Raw genomic sequence first — 21,910 nt, 5'->3', positions numbered from 1 at the left:
GTGAGTGAGGAAAATGTAGATGAGTTTTATGAAATGGATGATGAATGTGTTGTATGAAAAAATGGATGATGAATGTGTGTATTTATAGATGTTTTTGGGATAAAAAAAAATTCAAAAAACTGGTAATAAACGGATATATTTTTTGGGAATCCAATTTTTTTTATTTTTGGTATTATTTTCGATTTATAAAAAATAGGAAAATCCAATGGATATACCGTTGGTGAATAGAATTGCGCCACGTTAGTGTGCTCGCTGGCACGGACGTGCTCGATGAATCGAGCAGCGTCGTGCCAGCGGCGGCAGCGGTACGTCGCGCCAGCGGCACGGACGTCGTCCGTGCCAGCGAGCACCGCTGCTGATGCTCTAATACTCAAGATGCTATAAAAGTCTTCTCTTGGAATATTACTTTGTTACGGATGTCCCAAATAGACCAAAGAACAATACTACTACTAAATATAGAGATCCAAAAATGGAGTTTTGAAATTGTCAAATGAAGATACGCGCTATAAAATATAATTGCAGACTGGTCAAGTAGACCGGCTAGACCGACTCACGTCCGTGCATGTGCATGAAAATTACGTGAATTGACCAGGTAGACTCTCTAGACTTACTCGAGTGTCGTTGGACGCGCAACCCGAGGCCACTTTCAAAACCTTAACCCACAAGATACTAAAACTTAACACAGGGAAGTAAGGATCGAATCTCACAAGGATGGAGATGTAAAGCATGTGTTAGGGACATTCTGGGAGGATTGGCTATTGCCACACAACTAAAGTGGGTTAAGAGTTATCTACTTGACTAGGAAGACTGAACAGAGGACTCTACCTAGACTGATCAATTGAACGAGAAATGTATGGAAGCATGAATAAACGACTGAGCATGAAAAGGTGAACAAACATTTAAATATTAACTAATGCAACTAAGAACACATGAATCTAAAAGATCATACTGAAAACTTTCCTAAAATAGGCAGACAAGGTGAAAATGTTAATGGGGACCATATTTCCTTAACTGGCTAAGTGGCAGAAAAGCTATAAAAGTAAAAAGCATAAAGCAGAATTTCAGATCTGATCTCCTAACTACCTTCCTACTTCATCTTCTTCAAGGAACTAAGCAAAGCAGAGTAAAACAGAGCATTTGATCAACGAACATTAAGAAAAACAGAGCATGCTTCGAATGAGGCGTAAACGCGAAATTTAAACTGAAAACTACTGGATCTACGCTAACTGACTAACTAGACAACGAATAGAACATGAAATGAGCCATAATCATGCATTCTAAACAGAGTGAACCAGATCTACGAAATCAAACACTAACAAATATAATATATTTTTTATACATAATAAAAATGTTAAAATTTGTAAAATATTCTTAATTTTTTTTTATTATCTGTAAAATTATAGGTAAAATATTTTATCAGTTTGTATTTAACTTTTATAAAATACTAATATCACACTTGTGCTATGCACAGATTATGATATTTCAAAATATTAATTTCTGATTATAAATAAATATAATAAAATTAGAATCGATATTATTATATTAAAATTGTAAATAAAAAATATACAGTATAATAACAATGAAAAAAATAAGTAACAAAACTTAAGTTAATATGAGAATTAAAAATATATACAATAATGCATCGAAACATTTGAAACATAATCAATTTGAAACAAATAAAATAATATACTCCCTCCATCCCATAGAAATAGGCCATATTTCATTTTCCGTCCTTCCCATACAAATAGTCCATATCCATTTATGGCAACTTTTTTCTCCTTCTCTTTTACTTTATTATTATACGGTCCCACTATCCACTACACAATTTCAACTACTTTTTCTCCATCTCTCTTACTTTACCAATTATGCATTAAAACCAGTGTCCGTATTAAATGGAGTATTTCTATGGGACGGGGGGAGTAATAGAAAACACATTCTAAGCTGGCGACAATAGATTTGTCTCCAGGTTCATCAAGGAATGTGAACTACATGGTTTCAATATCTTCATCTGGTAAGAATTATGATCAGAATATTAGTAACATAATAATCACTAAAAAAAAAGTGTGTAAAATAAATGAATATAAATGTACTACTATTATTAGTAAAGAGTAAAAACCATGCTATTTATAAAAAAAAAAATCAGTGATGCAACCCGAGAAGATAATAAGGAAGCGAGTTATAAGCTAAAAAAGATACTACTAATTCTAATATTCTTTGAAGGTGTGGAATGGTTCCTTGGCGTCAAGCTTTCCTCGTATGGTAAGAGTAAAAATTGTATGTTTGAGTTCTATAAGATAAGTAGGTATGTGCGGATATCTATCTTTTAAATAACATATTTATATGCTAAAATATTATGCACGTAACCCTTGTAAAACCTCTCACTCACTCCACTTAATTTAGAGGCTCCACTTTGTATTAACCGAGTGATTACCATTTTTAATTTAATATAAATCTTGTAAATCTCTCCAAATTTAAATGACATAGTAAAACCTCTCACTCACTCTAATTAATCACACGTTTTTAATCAAATGACATAGTAAAACCTCTCACTCACACTTAATCAAATGTCACTCCACTTAATTTAGAGGCTCCACTTTGTATTAATCATGTGATTACCATTTTTAATTTAATACTCCCTCCGTCTGCCATTAGGAGTCCCATTTATGGGCGACACGTGTTTTAAGAAATATTAAGAAAATTGGATGGAAAAAAGTTAGTGGAATAGGGGTCTCACTTGTATATATTAGTTTTAAATGAAATGTGAGTGGAATGGGTTAGTGGAAAGTGGAACCCTGTTACCATTTATGGTAAAAGTTAACTAAGACTCCTATTCACGGACGTACTAAAATGAAAAAACGGGACTCCTATTCGCGAACAGAGGGAGTATAATTAATCTTGTAAATTTATCCAAATTTATATGACATAGTAAAACCTCTCACTCACTCCACTTAATCACACGTTTTTAATCAAATGACATAGTAAAACATCTCACTCACACTTAATCAAACGCAAAATGGCCTTTAATTACACATTTTAATTTAATATAACTTTTAAAATTAAATGGCAATCTTGTAAATTTCTCCAAAACTCCCCTTTTATATATTGTATAGATTTGATAAATTTTAATTTAATATAATTTTATTATAGATAAAAAAATATTTTATAAATTTTAATTAAATTAATTAGGTTATTTTGTCTGTTAATTTCATAATTAAGTAACTAATTTGGTCATGTTTGACCGTTAAAGTTAACGAAATATTAATTATGTACCAAAAGATAACGCATTTAATGTATATGAACAAAAAAAATTTAGCGCAAAATTAAAAGACTAAATTTGGGCTTTAGTCTTTAAAAATTAATTTTATAAATTTTCAAGATATTTATAACTATGAATATAAGTAGTTGATAGGAATCACATCAGATATTTAACAAGTACATACTCTTCCCGTTCTACTTTATAATTTATAATTAATTAGGTATTGTCCCATTTAAATGGTTTAAATGCTAAAAGTGACTTACAAAGTAGGAATAAGGTCCACTTAGCGCACATGCATGATAGATGATACAACATAGTCGCAGCGAAGGCACCAGGATCGTGGCAAACGTGAATTTTTAAAATTTTGAAGTGTAGGAGTACTAGTTTTTTATTTTTACTTTAGTGATTTAGGGTTTTAAATTGTGTTTTTTATTTTTAATTAATATATTTTTTTGAATATTTTTATATGTTTTTATTTTTGAAATATTATAGTAAGTTAAAAAAAATACACTATAAATTTGGCGAATAACAAAAATTAATGAAATGAAAATTTGAATTGCGGTAAACGTTTTAGGCGAAAATTTTGCTGAAAAGTAAAACAGTGGCATGAGTCATGACACCTTAAAAATGAATTTATGATTGAATTTGAGACTGAAAATGAAACATTTGATCATTGTTTTGACAATTCAGATTAAGAATATCTCTTTTGAAAAGTACATGATGTACTATATAGTTCGCTCTGCCTCTCTCCTATAACGTTTTATCTCAATAAATATAATTATGTCTAAAAATGTACTCTAAATTTTGTCGTAAATAATTATACTCCTAATTAAGCATTAATCCGAAATTTGAACGAGTAACAATACTATAAATAAATTTCGTCAGTAATATTCGTAGTATTAATTGAGTAGTATAAATTAAAGGATGCAAGTACCCTTGGGCTATGCCTCGCCGATTGCCTATGTAATTTAAAAAGGTAGTAACTATTAGTATTGTATTTAGATTTACACTTTTTATAGCATACATGTAAAAAGAATATATGTTGTCTCATTTGTCTACAATGCAATATTGTTTTGGTAAATTAAGTTTGATGGGGCCATGTAATGTGTAAGTATTATAGTAACTCATGTTTGTGATGTTAGAAAGAAATTTTAAAGCTGGTATAAAAAAATCATAATTTAGCCTAGCATTTTATGTATTTTTGAGATTAGGTATTTTTCATGGGTTCCATGTGTCCAACATTTTATTGATTAAAATGCATGCAAATATTTGCGTGGCTTGCATGCAAGCTTTTATTACTACGCATGGCGCACCGATAAAATAGCTATTTGTCGTTTTCATTACGACTATTTTTTGTGCTCTTTTTCAACTATAACGCCTAAACTTAAATTGTGTATTAAATTTTACACTTAGATCTTTTATATTAAATGATGGAGTGATTAACGTACATATTGATGAATGTACTAATTATTCTATAGGGGTTCAAGTTATACACTTATTTACTCCGTCCCTAAAAGTATGAATATTTGATTTAATAGAAATTTTAATATATAATTATAAAGTAGGAGAGAGAAAAAGGATAATGTAACTAGTGTTAGTGGAGAGTGGACTCCACATCATTAGTAGTATAATGTACTCCCTCCGTTCCATAAGAATGTACATTATTTTCTTTTTAGTCTGTTCCACAAGAATATGTAATTTTCAATTATGAAAATTCTTTTCCCTCTAATGAGGTGGGACTCATTACCCACTAATAATACTTTAATTACTTCTTCTCTCTATCTCTGTTTTACTTTATCAATTTTGTATTAAAACTCATGCTAAATCCAAAATAAATATTCTTTGAAGTCGGAGAGAGTAATTCTATAAATTGTAAATAAAATAATATGTAAGAATAATATGTTCTTTAACCATTCTAAAAATAAAAAGTTTATAGTTAATTGATTTGTAACATGACGTGTACGATACAGAGTGGGACGTTAAAAATTAGGTATTTGAGACAGAGCATCCCAAATTTGTTAGGAACTTTGTTACTCCTTGTAGCAGTCCACAAAATACCAAATATAGTTATAGTATGAAATTTTAAGACGTTCACTAAATTTATGCAAACATTGATGGATGGTTTTGTACTCCTAATTTTCTGCTCAAACTATTTTGTCGTTTATTGAGTTACTTAAACGGATAACCAATTGATTAAAGTCGATTATTGATTAACCGACGGGACTAGATCCTCTGCAGTGGGAAGAAATCACAGCACCGTGCTGTGCCTTTAAACGACGCCGCTTTTGGCCTCTTTCTTGCTGCTTTTCCATCCTTGTTTTACATTACCGTTCCATATTTGTTACTCCCTCCGTCCCGGAGTATTAGACTCACTTCTTTTGGGCACATGATTTAAGGAATTGATATTTAAATAGTTAAAGTGGAGAGAGTAAAGTATGAGAGAGGAAAAAAGTAGGGAAGAGAAGAGAGAAAAAAGTAGGTGGAGAATAAAATAAGATAGATGCTTTTTGCTAAAAAAAGGAAATGAGTCTAATATGTTGGGACATCCCAAAAAGGAAAGTTGGTCTAATACCTTGGGACGGAGGGAGTATTTTATATTAATAGTTTGAGCTTAGGAATTCTTTAAATTTAGAATTAAAAATAACAACACCGCCTTCTTTTTTATTATGTGTTTCTTTTCTTCCTTTTTACTATTTCTATTTCTTTAATAATTCAATTTATAAATTATTTATTTTATTATATGTGTTTCTTCTTTTTTTACATTACCTATCGAATATTGATGTATATTAAGCATTCTAGTAATAGTTAATTAACGATTCTTAATAACTGAAATACTCATGATTAATTTGTTATAGTATATGTTTACAATATTTATTTGATATCCTCATGATTAATTTGTTATAGTATATGTTTACAATATTTATTTGATATCCTCCAAAGTGACATAACTAAATTAAATTAAGTGTTTAGTCAAAAATATAGTACTCCCTCCGTTCCATAGTAATGGAGGCAAAAATTTTCGACACGGAGATTAAGAAAAATTGTGTTAGGTGAGTTAAATAAAGAGAGAATAAAGTGGAAAATGAAAAAGGTAAAGAGATGAAGAGAGAAAAAAAGTAAGAGAGAGTAAAGTAGGTGTGGAAAAATGTGTTGACTTTTACTAAAAAGGGAAATGACTCTATTACTATGGTACGGACGGAAATGGAAAAACGCCTCTATTACTATGGAACGGACGGAAATGGAAAAACGCCTCTATTACTATGGAACGGAGGGAGTACTATTTATTTGAGCAACTAATTAATGAACTGACCAATTATTTCAGTCTTAATTCCATAATTATTATTTTTATTCAAATTTGGTTTAGTTTAGTTTTTTATGTTGAAAAAATATTACTCCATTATGCAGATTGGAGTATTATTAACCAGTTTTTGTTTCTTTGTTACAAAACATATAATGTTACAAATATATAAATAAATAATTTACAAATTGAATTATTAAAGAAATAGAAATAGTAAAAAGGAAGAAAAGAAACACATAATAAAAAAGAAGGCGGTGTCGTTATTTTTAATTCTAATTTTAAAGAATTCCTAAGCTCAAACTATTATTATAATATAAAATAACAAATATGGAACGGTAATGTAAAACAAGGATGGAAAAGCAGCAAGAAAGAGGCTAAAAGCGGCATCGTTTAAAGGCACAGCACGGTGCTGTGATTTCTTCCCACTGCAGAGGATCTAGTCCCTTAACCGATCGATATCTTTAATTTTGGTTCAATTTCGGTTAATAGTTAATAAAAAAAATTAATCTTCTGTTATAATCGAATAACTGAACAATCGATCTAAAACAAGTTATTGCCACTTTATAAAATAACACTATACATTAATTTGTTGTAATATTCTCATTAATAGAGCTTTTCCAAGTACATGAATCCAATTCCATTTTATCACTTTGCATTTTTTATGATGAAAGTTAGAATTTACAAAATCTAATTACACGCAAATTCAATTTTGAGTATACGTAACACCAAAAAATAATTTTATTCCAATTATTTACACCAAATTCAAAATTTTTACACCATTTTTGAATTTTTGTCACACAAAAATTTTTGAAGAATCATCATATTTGCGTTGTTTCAAAAAAACACCAAAAATGAGAGTTTAAGTTTAATGTATGTTAGAGAAGATTTTCATACCAAAACTTATTTTTGAAGTATGGTCATTAATCTGCGTTAATCAACTAATCACTTCAAATATTAACTGAAGCTACCAATTACTTATTTAATAGTATTCCATATGTCCTCAAAATAATTCCAGTTTTACATTTGATTTATTCATCAAAATTAATCTTTATTTTAAAAAATTGTCTACAACACATTACCACTATACATTAATTATTATTGATAACTTATACCATTCGAATCCATCACTACCATAATACTACACCTACTTAATGTGAGTCTCACTTGTAATTATAACTATTTCGACCATTTTTCTTCTCATATCTTCTACTACTTGACTAATTGTATTAAAACACATAACGTCATTTACAAGGATTATATTTTCGGGACACGAGGAGTATAATCATAAAATAAATAATTGATAATAAATTTTATACCATTACAAAGTCAAAAAGTTAGCGGAAAAATAAGCACACCTATTTAATACTTGTACTCTTATAGAAGAACCAAAAACTTGTACCATTATAAAGTCAAAAAAGTTATTGCAAAAACTACCAACTGGAGTATATCATAACTCTTGAAGTTCATAACCAATTGAACGGTGTATTATACTTTGGATCGATAATTGAATTGAGTTTTATAGTTTGATTAGATTTTTTCAACTGTGAGATCGACATTATAAATTCATAACCACATGAGCACGTTCCTATTCGGTTGAAGAAAATGGTGGATATACTTCCTACTTGATTTCAACGATAATTTAGAAAGGAAAGAGAATAAAAATACAATTAAATCGCTAGAATGATCGCGCCATAAAATGATAACGGATAAGGATAAAAAGGTTCATAAATTCGGATACTATTATATCTATTTAATCGATTTAAAAAATAAATATAATCTATTTCCAATTGAACTAAGAGAGTATATATTTTCACTCTTTTTCATTCCTTTTATAGCATAGATAATTTCTCTAATACAAATTGAATTCCTTTTTTCTATAATGATTAGTGTGATAACATTTCTACCTCTTTTACCATATTTTCTAACAATAAATTTATAATTAAGTTACGAAATATATGAAAAGAGTATAAAAAAGAATTTTCATATTCTCCAGTATATATTTTCCATAAAAGAATGCTGCAGGAAAGGAACACCCCTTAAATGAAATACTACCAATTTAAATATTAAAGACTGGATCGCAGGCAAAGCCCATGACTTTTATGGTATGGGTTGATCCTTAGGCCGATCCAACACATCAATTAATGAAATTATTTAATTTTTTATGAATTTAATATATCTATAGCAGTGTAGAAAATGATTAGGCCGAACCCACCATGTTAATCCCATTGAAAGTAAAATGCATGTTACATACTACACTTAAAAAAGAAAAGGACTTTTACTTGTTAGGAAATTGATTTGGACGATTTATTTTTATCATATACTAATCGAGTTCATATGTGAGGAGCAGAGCTCAAATCACAACTCCTCTGACACCGCTGGACTCTTAACACGTAATGCACAAACAAATCGGAGACGGAGACAAGACAGCAGGCGATTGGTCATTATTTTCGACTCCTTCGGATCAAGAACAGATTCCAGGCATTGAGGTTATTACAGTAGCCACAAAATTCTGTTCATGCTGAGCAACTTTCACCTGGCCTAACATTATTTGTTTCGCTTGTATCGGTATTTTACAGTGAGTGACATTAGTATTTAACGAACGGAAGCTTACTATGCAATGCTGTCAAGTTTTGCAAGCTCTCACATGAGCTTGTACCGTTTCTCTTGGACACCGGTAACTCCCATCTGTATCTCAATTATTGTGTGAAGTGGCATCTGCATATTTCCAACGAAAACAAGAGCCGAGTTTAGTTTTCACATAGGTGAAGCTCCGCTTCCATATAGAACAAAATGAACATGGAAGAGTATCCTTTGTTTTATACTATCATTTTGCAGCTTCGTCTCAAACAAACCAAATATTCAGGTTATATTTCAAGGACAGAATCTTAAAGTTCCAAACTTAAGTTATTCTAGACGTGGAAATTATGCATAGCCGCGAATATATTACCTCGATGTGGGGAATCTCTTTCAATGGCCTATCAGCGAAATAAGCATACAAAGCCCTCAAAACTGCCTGAAAATTCGAAGAGGTCATTTGGCATTCAAGCATATATGCTGCGTTTTTTGGAGAAAACTAAAATTATAATCATAGATGCATAACCTGGTGAGATATGACCACAACAGGAGCTCTTTGTCGTTCAAGCTCAATAATCACAGGCTCAAGCCTGAAAAGAGAAGAAAAAATTCAATATACTAGGCATTATGAAGTTGGAACTTGACCCAAAGCAAAAGACGCATTTGAACTGCATAGGACAGACCTTTGTATGACATCAAGATAAGATTCTCCGCGAGGATATCTGTACCTTAACTTGTCCTTTTTACGTGCTCTGTAGTTTGTATGAAATTAATTTAGATAAGTTAACAAATGACAATGAGAAGAAAGGAAACCAATGACAGGAAATAACATCTTCCTAATTTGGTTAGGTTGACAGATTCTTAATGGTAAACAATTCCTGTTACTGTAAAAGAAACAAGACAATTCAAATATGCTTCATGGAATTCAATTCTTGATAATACAAGCAGATTGGGGCGGGGTGTTCACTTTCTCACATTTCATTTCTACCAATTTGGGCCCGTCAAGATTTGAGCCATAATTGGCCACATATCTCATATGTTCCCTCTTGTTTAGTACACTAGAATTGGCCCAAGAATTGATCCTAATATTATATAAAATAGACTTAATAGAATTATAGATTGACAAATTTATCCCTCCAAGTGGAAATGTGGAAAGGTGAAAAAGTGAAAAGGTGGGGCAATTGTGTAAAACCAAGCCCATTTCTTGGTGCACTTTCCAATGCACATACAAATCTTACCAATTTTGCAAGATTCAATTCTTCCTCAGTTAGCATGAATAGAGCGGACCCCACCTCAATTATAAGGCCCCCAACAATTATTTAGTGAAAGTGAACACAAGAATTGGCTTAATTCTTCCAAGAATTGGCCAATTCTTTCAAAGTGAACACACCCCTGAGTTATATATAGACAGATTTTTATGTACTTAAAGCATACTTGTACATGGAACGGATGACTAGCAGCAAATGCTAACATTCTCAATCTATACTACAAAGTGGTTATTACTTATCTTCGAAAGGATAAGATGAGAAAATGGAGAGTTTCATGTAATATCATCAAATGGATAGGTCTCCTTGTACATATATGATATATATTCAGTTATACTGCTTTCAGGCTAAAATAACATATATAGATGAACGTAAACTAACACATAAGAAGTGAAGCATACTCATATTCTTCTGGCATATTTTTCTTAATTTCTTCATATGTCATCCCATCGCATACACCAGCATTAATTTCGCAAGTGCACGCCATTGTATCTACATGATGACGTAGTAGAGTGAGTAATATTAGATGCCAGTCCAAGAAACCGACAACAGAAAACCATACATTTATTATGAAGTGCAGCGAAGAAGGGCGTTTATGATAACCTTGGGAAATCCACCAATCGGAGTCGCTGTTAAAATTGTTCTCTGTAGTGTGCTAGTCCATATCTGATCACAGTAGAAACATAAAATTATACAGTTATAAAATCCTCTAATATTCCATAACCAGACTGAGTTTTAATTGAGGCATAGAACTGGAACTCTATCTCCAAATTTATGAAGACAGGAAATCTTACGGAAGCAGCCTTTTCATTTTTTAGGCGTCTCTCAACAAAATTTGCAAGTTTCTTAGCATAAAGCTCGCCAGAATCACTGCACAAGAAAAATTAGCTCCCAAAGTTGCCAAATGAAACCATATCAAATTACCATTATGCTGATACACAGAAGAGTATTATAACTGAAACAAGGTAGAAAGAACATTGATCGTTTCCGATGAATGAAAAAGTATTTCTTGAGGTACCATTTATGCTTCAGTGCAAAAACCTGAAGTACATTATTGTTTAAGAATATGTATCTTTGAGAACTTAGGGCACTGAAATTAACTTCTTTCTCCAATAAAAAAATTTGGTTGGGAAAAGGTCATTCTTCCTTTAATTTGTCCAAAAAGCAATCAATTTAAAGAATGTGGAAAGTCAAAAAAAGTGAAAGTGTACTCATTCACAAATTTAAAAATTATGCACTGTCACCACGTTGAGCCTCTGACATTGTCTCGGTTCTCAGTGTAAGAAAATGACGGAGTAAGATTTATTACCTGCAATTTGATGACAACACCATCAGCCAAATCTCAATTTATCATTGTAAATTTTGGTGATAAATAAAACTTACAACTCGCACTACATGCACCCAAATTTAATGAAGATTTTAAAAAGAATTGATCGCACATTTTGGAGGTAAAGCACATATCTTCATAATGTCCTTTACAAAAAAAGTCAGTCCCTATAGAAGATTTTTACAACATACCAGGAAGAATACTATCCGCCCTGGAAGGTATCCACTAATGTTGTTCACCTGTTTCAACAAAACACATATTTTAGAGGAATTAAGTATTCTTGCTCAATACGTAGATAGCTAATACAATGAATAGATAATTAAGCAAAATTGAGGGATTTACTTGTATTTGTCCACCATTTCCAGAGACCATATCAATCATTTTTATGTAAGACCCTTCTTCAACTGGCTCATAGACCTGAACAAAAAGAAAACTGCTCATAAACCATTACTTTTCTCCACATAATACATCAGAAATGGCACCGAATATCAAAAGCTATGTCCTGGATCTACCTTTTCGTAATTTTCCAGTCGGACCTTGAAGTCATTATACCCTGCTTCAAAATCTGGCCTGAAATATACCACAAATCACTATGTGATAATATGTGGTGCGTAAATATCAAGGAAACCATCTAGTGTCATACTCTTCTGCATAGTCGGGGCTCTGTTGAACTTTGAGACGTATATTCCTCTCAATTATATTCCTATCGTTGCATAATGTCTCCAAAAATAATCTCGAGTAAAAAACATCATAATCAAAAATCTAGTGGGAAAGATGACCCCAAATCACACTATATTATGAATAGGATGATACTCTGGAAATACAGATTTTAAGGGAACTACAGCATAAGAACTGTAACATACTCATAATAAGCAATAATTTATTATAATTGAAAACAAAATTTTAGTACACAACAGAACCAGAAATTACTCCAGTGTCGTTAATAAACTGACAGACGTTCTCAATGGGTAGGCACAAGTCACATTTGAAGTTATTCTGCTTCTTTATGCTTGAATCCAAGTTAAAAGAAAATCCTTTAACTAAGCATCTTCAACCATGCTAACATATTAATGGTCAACCACTTCATACCATATAACGAATCATTGAAAATGACTTAGAATAGACAGTATGCTGAATCAATACATAAAGCAACCAAAAAACAGTACTCCACCTTGCATTCACCTTCAGCCATTTTCATAAGCATATTCCTTCTTTTCCTGGTACTGTTTGTAGCATCAAATATCCCAACCTAAGCATATTTATAAAATGCATTACCAAATTTTCCCAATAAATATCCATCGGATAATATGAAATATACCTACCTGGCCCCCCTCTTGCACCCAAGATATCATATCCTCCATTGCAAGTGCTGCTACCTATAGCATGTTATGGTTAAAACTATCCCCAAGGGAAAAAAGGTCAATCCGATTATAAGTTTTTATACAAAAAAACATAACAATAAATTTTCTTAAACCTCCCTTCTTATTGTTGGATTCATTCACAGAAAAATCAGATTCAAAAAAAATTCCAAATATGAATACCTCATTGTGCCTCTATGCCTTCTGGATTGTCACCTCTGAAAAAATCAGCTGTCTGCATCAAGGATATTAGTTTTTGGGAGATCCATATCAACGAGAAAAATAAGTTAAATTTGAACTTTCTAGGATACTAGGTTCAACAAGTTTGTTTTTGGTCAAATAATTGAAAATTATAGTTGAAGCCATTTGTGACCAATGCTATCTTACACTTGGTAATCTCTATTAATGATACCATACATATACTCGAAAAGTTACATTGGGTCAAAATTATTCCTGATGCTTGCCACAAATAAGAGGAAACTTCCTCTAAACTTTCTTGATAATAGAGGCTAAAATGTCAACACATTAGGGATCTAGAGGGGCCATGGGGAAGGGAAATTGACACCTCTGGCCGTGAGACAAGCAAACAAAGGTGGAAGAAAAGATGGGGCCAAAGCAGTACCTGGTTAACTCCTCAGCCTTGATACTGAAAAAGTACCAATAATGCTGCTTCTCTCGAAATACTAGCAGGATAATAAAAAAAGAAAATTCCAAATAGAAAATCAACGACCTTCCCAACATTGAAGTTTTTGGTATCATGCCCTAACCGGAAGATCCAGTAATTTTTGCTGCAGTGAAATTTTTCCCCTCGTGCAGGCAGCCCAATTTAAAGGCTAATTTGGACAAAAATATAACAACTCATAAAATCCATGGATGAAATACAGATGACATTCCTTGTATCTTGGGCATTGTTGAAATTGCATATCAGACACACAACTGAAAAGCATAACTCTGTAGGATAGAATATTGAAACCTAAAAAAAGGTTTACCTATTTGTTTAAATCTTTAGATATTAGCTCTCTGAAGAAACGCCCCCAAGCCTCCATGTGCAGACTTGGATAAAACAGAGCAACTAATTTTTCTTTTTAAATTATGTCATGCTGCTGTTTAAGCTTCACATTGCTGGAATTGTTGGTAAGTTGCATCACATATTTACATAATTATGTACCATTATGGAAATAGACATCAGAAGGAAAAGTACTACTCCTCCGCCCTTTTTAAAATCCCTTTCCTTTTTGGTTCATCCCATAAAAATAGTCCACTTCTATTTTTGGTAACTTTTTTTTTGATGGGCAAATGAATATAAATTAAAAGGTGGGGTCTAAAACCCGGGGGCGTTTGGCCTCATGTCGCATCACCCTCTACTGCGGAACTCACACAAAATTTTGGAAATTTTTTTCCCTCTAATGATGTGGGCCTCATTCTCCATTAACAATACTTATCTTTTTTTTCTCTCTTTCTCTCCTACTTTACCAATTGTGCATTAGACCCGTGTCTTTCCCAAAAGTGTCTATTTTTATGGGATGGGGGGGGTATAAAAAATTGGACATAAATTTTTTGGGGACTTGGTTTTCAAAGGCCCAATATTTTAATAGCAAAATGGAACTGAAAAATATATTGACTTTATCTAACAATTGTTAAATCCTGAATTTTCTAATACTTAAAAAAAAAAATAAGGGCAGATGGCAACAGTTAATTGTCAACTAAAGCAGTCTTCCCCGAAAGATCTACCAGACCTTAAAGTGGTAATTAAAAATTCTATCAACTGTTGGGTAGAATACTAGGAACGTCCAGGACAATTGCCAGATGTCTATCCCCCTTGGGGGCCCAAACATCTGATCTGCTATAGCTCCATGCAACAGCTCCTGCAGCAGCTGGCATAGAGTTCTAGAAAAAAACAATCAATGATGTCTCAGAGGTTACTTCTACATGAAAGATATACATTCTCCAATTTTAGACCAAGCATCTCATAGATTTCTCACAAACCTTTGGGTTCTGAATCAAGTTTGACATCAAAGAAAAAGTTGATGCACTTGATGATTTTAATAGTCTAGGAGATCCTACCTTCCCCCAAAGAGTCCTCTGTGTCCTTCATGTTTCTGCATTTGAAAAGTTCCAACTGACTTTGACTCAACCAAGCCAGATTCTAAAACAACTTTGCTGTTTCTGGGACAATGACTTCCATCCCCGATGAAAGTTGACACCACAGAGTGAAAAAAGAAGGAACACTTGTGCAGAAGTTTAAAATCAAAGGGGGTTTTTCCTCAAACATGAATGGTATGTAAACACATCAGATATGTATTTTTAATAGTTCCCTATCCATTCGAGTAACTTTTTGCCATTTACTACCGTGACTACATTTGGAGGATGGTCTTTCTTTTTTCCTTGGCAAAAGGGAAAAGCATTCAATTACATTGATGGATTCAGTTATCAAAAGGATAATCTTCCATTATTAAGAAGTATCATACATCTATACAAAGTAGGAAGATAACAATGCATACATTTTATTTGTATGAAAAAACTATGATAAATTATGTGGCGAAGTACATAAAATTCTCATGATTATCACATTAGAATGGCAAACAACTCGAAATAGAAAAGGGGGGAATAAATTAACACCATACACCAGGTCGGTCAACTGAGGCACCAAGATCCTTTTGAAATCGATGAACTACTGACTGTCATTCCTGGTTTCCCTTGAGTGAGTGACCTAGGGTTTCTTTTATTTGCTGCATACACAGGACCTGAATTGGCGATGATGGGCTGGAACAAATAATCTCAATATCAAGCTCCAAACTTGCTGGTGATCCATTCTGTATCAAAAAAATGCCCACTGAATGAATGATATTTCACTTATGGAGATGATTTGAACCTACAAAGTTATATAAGTTACAGTGGGGACGGGGGGCTAATATCCACACAAAATCCCAAAGCAAAGAGCAATTTACAAGGAAAGCTTGCAAAATATTGATGAACCCCGGCATAAAGGAAAGAAAAATACTAAAGAGCACTATCTAATAAATGATCGGTTAGAATCAATAAAAATTCAGAATCCCAATACAATCTACAACGAGAACACTATCATTAGTACAAAACACTCTATACCCCTCATTACCAGCTTCGTAGCAAAACTATCGCATCTGGTATACCACGGACAGTGGATCGCTGGAATTCTCCCGATACACCCTCCAACCAGCAAGATCGACGGTGAAACCCTATCTGCCTGAATGAACACTTTATACTCAAGAACCTCATCTCCAGCCACCTTAAACATGAGTTCCCGGGCCCCTTGCAATGCACCTCCTATCAAATCCTATTCGGACCCTCCTCCACAATACATGGCACGTTGCCACTTGGGGGTTTAACAAAAACTTAAAAACCCGCGTCTCTATTACAATCAATACAAAAACATCCGACTTAAATTTCTGATAAAAAAACGGGGGCAGCATAATAATGGTTAAAATATTGGAGCTAAATTACCGTGATTGGTGGTACAACAAAACAATTCCCATAAAAGTGATTCACGCTCCATGAGAGCTATAGTATACAGTAGAATGAATTAATCAGTAAGTGCTGATATAGACATCAATGCAATCCTATTCAATCAAGTGCCCAAAGAGGGGGAAAATCCGCAATCAATTAGAGACAAATTCAAAAAAGAAGAATGTGAACGCATCTCATCGAATTTCAATTTAGAAATAGGAAATTTTCAATTAAAGGAAAAAAAACCTCACAGCTTTGGAGGAGTCCCGGGGCCAACGAGGGGGGGGCCGGGCATGGGGGCGGCTCCCCTTTGAGCCTGTAGTTCTCCATCTTGAGAGAGACATAGAGCTGGCCGCCAGCGTGGTCGTGGTCTTCGGAGCTGGTATCGGCGTTGGTGGATGCGGCGGTGCCCATTGTTTAGAAGAATGAAGAAGTGCAGGGCATTTGGGTAGATAGTTGATACAGATAGGAATGGAATAGGATAGCAGAGTTAGTGAAGTGATAGATAGTCTTATTTCTTGATTTCCACGAATCTATTTATCCACTTTTGTTCAAACAAATTAGATTAGGAAATAAGCATAATTTCTAGCTTGTTTAGTGAATGAACTACGCTTAACAATTAAGATAATGTTCGCTCACTATTTTATTTATACTAAAATACAACAAAACGATAATTTTAAGTTATGAAACAAAATTGAAAACTTTGCAACTCATACTTTATTACACTAAATATATTTTTATTTTACAAAGTTGGTAAAAACATTTACTTTCAAAAATTAAGTCCCAAACAAATAAAATTATTGCCGAATCGTCCTTTTTACGGTGCCCTCAAAAACTGACGAACAACGTCAATTAACCAATTTTGACATAATTAGTAGTAGTAGTAGTATAATAATCCATTATTAAATTATAAGTAGCTTTTAATATTTCTTTTTAAAAAACACCGTTCTTCCCCTCTCTCTCATATAATTATTATACTAATTAGGTCAAAAATTGATTAATTGGCGTTGATGGTAAGTAGAGATGTCAACCGACGCCCATCGCTTGACCTCTATTCAAATTATCGGAACGGCAATTTGTCGGGTTGTGATTTTGGTTATAGAGTTCCCTAACCTAAAAGCACGGTTTGGCTAGCGACGGGTTAATGGGTCTTACCGATAAAAATAACTGCGATCAATTCAATAAATAATTGTGAAAATTAGTTATATTTAGAAAATGTAAAATATTTAATTGTGATAAATTTGAGATATATGCTTAAACTCAAACATAAACATAATCAAATACTAATATTTGAGATTAATGAAAAATAAACATAAACATCAAGAAATCTAAAACATGTTTTAGAAATTTAAATATATTTTTAGTGAATTTAAAGTTTCTAATTTATTTATCAATTATTATGTTAACAAAATTTTAATATATAAAATTGAAAGTTATTATTTTAGTAATCTATATTATAAAATAACCAATGAAGTGTCGAATTAGTGTCGAACAAATAGAACGATAGGAAATTTTATCGGGTTTCAGCTCTCTAACAGTTCTGGGTTAATCGGGTCGGCTAATGATTTAGAAATTTTCAATCCGAACCCTATAAATTTGGTTGACTATTCAGTAGCCTACCGGATTGAAGAGCTACATTGACATCCCTAACTGTAAGTATTTTGACGGCATCGTAAAAAAAAAAGGTACGATTGCGACAATATTTTCGTTTGTCTGGGACTCGATTTTCAAAATATAAATATTCTATATTACTTTCATAAAATGATCATATATTATTTAGGAACAAAAAAGGACTTACTTTATTATTGCATCTACTACGTATCATTACATTTTTGAAAATTTTCTTTTAATCCCCTCCAACTTAGGTGAGATTAAAGGGCCACTTTTTGTGTCCACTTTTATAAAGTATGCTAGTTTCATTACTTTGTCTAAATTTCAATTTTATAATTTATTGAATATCATATTCATTAAGCAAGAGATTTTTTAGCCAAATTATATTACATACTACTACTATAATTATTTTGTGGAATATATTATCATTGTAATTTATTACTAATAATTAGTACTTCCTCCATTATGAAATAGAAGTCATATATAGTTATGCTGCGAGTTTTAAGAAAGGTAAATAAAAGCGAGTTGATAAGTTAGTGGAATATGTGTCACACACTCACACTTATATATAGTTTTATAATAAAATGTGATTGGAATAAGTTAGTGGAATATATGACCTACTTACTATTTATGGTAAAAATGAAATAAGATTCTTATTGTGGGACGAATGGAGTAATAATTAGAGTTGATATATCCAAAATTTAGGTGAGAGGTACATTAACTCGGACACAAAACTTATTAATTTAGGGGTAATTAATCATTAGAGTTGATAAAAATAGGAGTATTAATCATAAAATAATTAATTTACGGGTAAACATTGAATTATACACAAAAATTAGGACACTAATGAGCAGACGTGTCGTTACGCCATTGGAAGAAAGCCCATCTTATGACGCTAACATTTTAATTTAAAATCACCAGTTCTCACTTCTCAGCTGAGTAACTGAAGCTGAAGGAAACCCTCGATCACAACAGAAATGGCGGCAAATCATAGACTACATCTCCTCTTCACTTTGCTAATTTGTCTCAGCTTCTCTCTTGCACAGGTTATTCTTCAAATTTTTTTAAATTTTATTCCTTTTCAGTCTGTAACTGATTTTATTTAGAAATCGTCGATTTTGACCTTTTTTTTTTTTGCTGCTATGAGTATAATTTAAATTTGGGGGAAAACTTTTGTTCTTTTTAAATAAGTGTGTACAATTGTATATTCTGTTATGAGATATCCGTGGCAGTGTCTTCTTCGTTATCGTTCTGTTAATTTTATTGATTTCTCCTGCAGGCAAAGAAATCTCAGGAAAAATTGAAAGAAGTGACTCATAAGGTTTACTTTGACGTTGAGATTGATGGCAAACCGGCTGGTATGGATATTGGATATTTGAATATATTTTGCGATATAGTGTTTTCTCTCTTATTTTTGCTAGCCATCGTTCACTGGCTTTCTCTGATTCTATGATATTTATGTACATTGGATTTTCAAATCTATTTTGTAGAGTAGTGTTACATCTCATAGTTTTGCAAACCATCATGCCACATAAACATTGCGACTGTATTATGTCCATGTCAATCACCAGACAGCATAAATTAGGGACTGTATAAAGAATTGTTGAAGTGGTCTGCATCACACTAGATTTATTTGGGCATCTAGGTCTTTGTAGGCATATTTGGACTTAGTCAGAGAGTCTGCCACATAAGAAATCCTAGAAAGGAAGAGCACCAGAATGCTCTGATTTAGAAAAGATATAGCCAAGGAAGACAGGTGCTTAGGAAGTCATGAGTTTTGTCTATGAAGTCTGATTTATGGGAGGGGTAGAAGAGTAGAGAACACGTGAGTTTGACTGTATTTAGGATTTTGGTCTAGGTTGGTAGTGAAGTCTGTCTGTGATGGTGATAAAGAAACTAGAAAACAACTGTAGTTCGTAAGAATGAGAATGGGAATGGGAATGTGAGTAAGTTTCTTCTTGTTGTATGGGGACCATTCCCCCATAACCATGTCCATCGCACCCTTACACATTCATCATATCCATTCACCATTATATACACCAAACTACCACATGCCCTAGAAGTCAATTCATCATTGCACCACACATACATGATGTATGCTAGTAGATATCGGGTAGTTTATATTCAGATTCACACACTCATTTGTTTATACATATATTTTTTTTGCATTTATTAGTTTACTGTTGCCTTGACTAATACGAGAGGCATATGTTCTTAGGACGCATCACTATGGGTCTCTTTGGGAAAACTGTTCCTAAGACAGCAGGTATGATAAGCTTTGTGGGATTAATGTTCCCTGGGCATTTTTCAAATATTTGCTATATAACTGACTTTTGGTTATTTTGTCTCACAGAAAATTTTAGAGCTCTGTGCACAGGTACAGCACTTTTGTCTTCTTTTTCTTGTTTGTGCATGCCATGTTGATGTCGGTATCTCAAGTCTCAACTGGATGACCCATAGAGTCCCTGTTGATTTTAATTTTAGTTGGATAGCTTCATAACTGTGCAGTATCTTAGGCATGTAAGTTATTGACTATGCTCGAGTAAACTTAAAGAATCTGTTATCTCTAAGCCATTTTTGAGTGAGTTGCTGAATACTTCATGTGAGGGAAATCTTATTTTGTGTAAATTCAGGTGAGAAGGGGGTTGGAAAACTCGGGAAGCCTCTGCATTACAAGGGAAGTACATTCCACAGGATTATACCCAGCTTCATGCTTCAAGGAGGCGACTTTACTCTAGGCGATGGAAGAGGTGGAGAATCAATCTACGGGGAGAAGTTTGCTGATGAAAACTTTAAGATCAAACACACAGGACCTGGTATGTATTGCTATTCTTTTGCTAATCTAATTGATGAAGAAAGTTTGAACTCGTTATCTTACAACCGCCATTGTCTGTGTGCTTTACAGGACTCCTGTCGATGGCAAACGCTGGCCCTGACACTAATGGTTCCCAGTTCTTCATCACTACTGTGACAACCAGCTGGTAAGTTATACATGATCCGTGTTTTTTTCACAATCGCCTCATACTGTTTGACAAGGACACTTTAGTACCCAATACATTGAGTTTGTTTTCAAACCTAAGCTTGGCCCAACCTTCCGGTACTCATAAGTTGTGTTGGCAATTGGAAATCTTTGGAATGACTATTAGCTTTTATTTGAGTACAATTTCCACCTGGATTTACGGTTGCCAAGGATATTCAGTACGAAATACAATACACCCATCAGATCTGAAAGCTAAGTCCCAGTTCCAATTCTTGCAAATCAACAAGTTACTTGTTACCGTGTCTCAGGTTAGATGGCCGGCACGTCGTATTTGGAAAGGTGCTATCCGGGATGGATGTGGTGTACAAGATTGAAGCTGAAGGCAATCAGAGCGGCACACCCAAAAGCAAAGTGGTGATTGTCGATAGTGGTGAACTCCCAATGTGATCACTTTTTATGCATATTAGATGCACCAAGACTCAAAAGTTTTATGGTTTTAACTTGGAAATTTTGTGAGTTTTAATGCTGAAGTTATCGGGCAAACCTTCCCATTTCGAAAATAAATCTTGGATAGAAGAGCTTTTAATATGAATTTATGAAATTAACCCGATCCCTGCATTAGCGCACACACTTTTCTATTCTTCTTCTTCTAAAACTAAAACTTGGAGAAAAAATCTTTCCCTTTCCAAAAAGGAAAAAAAAAAGCTTTCAAAACATTGCTTTGCCCACACAACATTCATCAATTTGACCTTCCTTTT

General features: G+C 33.0%; 1 protein-coding gene and 1 pseudogene across 1 annotated transcript; one reads left to right on the top strand and one right to left on the bottom strand.

Annotated features, from left to right (window-relative positions):
* Nucleotides 1-8,998: 8,998 nt before the first annotated feature.
* On the bottom strand, nucleotides 8,999-16,975 carry LOC125195050 (annotated as a pseudogene).
* A 2,115-nt stretch (nucleotides 16,976-19,090) lies between these two features.
* On the top strand, nucleotides 19,091-21,744 carry LOC125200611 (peptidyl-prolyl cis-trans isomerase CYP20-1). Its single transcript, XM_048098289.1, has 7 exons — nucleotides 19,091-19,218; nucleotides 19,452-19,530; nucleotides 20,391-20,438; nucleotides 20,526-20,549; nucleotides 20,806-20,988; nucleotides 21,078-21,153; nucleotides 21,461-21,744. Exons 1-7 carry the CDS (start codon nucleotides 19,150-19,152, stop codon nucleotides 21,597-21,599), a joined length of 618 nt encoding a protein of 205 aa, XP_047954246.1. The 5' UTR covers nucleotides 19,091-19,149; the 3' UTR covers nucleotides 21,600-21,744.
* Nucleotides 21,745-21,910: the final 166 nt, after the last annotated feature.

The sequence above is a fragment of the Salvia hispanica genome, chromosome 1 (genome assembly GCF_023119035.1).
Source record: "Salvia hispanica cultivar TCC Black 2014 chromosome 1, UniMelb_Shisp_WGS_1.0, whole genome shotgun sequence".
Classification (NCBI taxonomy): Eukaryota; Viridiplantae; Streptophyta; class Magnoliopsida; order Lamiales; family Lamiaceae; genus Salvia; species Salvia hispanica.
Note: the sequence above shows the minus strand (reverse complement) of the source record. Positions and strands in the feature narration are given on the sequence as shown.

Coding starts and splice junctions, on each gene's coding strand:
- LOC125200611 (XM_048098289.1), top strand. CDS start 19,150: ATGGCGGCAAATCATAGACTACATCTCCTCTTCACTTTGCTAATTTGT. Junction 20,439..20,525: donor AACTGTTCCTAAGACAGCAG/GTATGATAAGCT, acceptor TTTGTCTCACAG/AAAATTTTAGAGCTCTGTGC. Junction 20,989..21,077: donor GATCAAACACACAGGACCTG/GTATGTATTGCT, acceptor TGTGCTTTACAG/GACTCCTGTCGATGGCAAAC.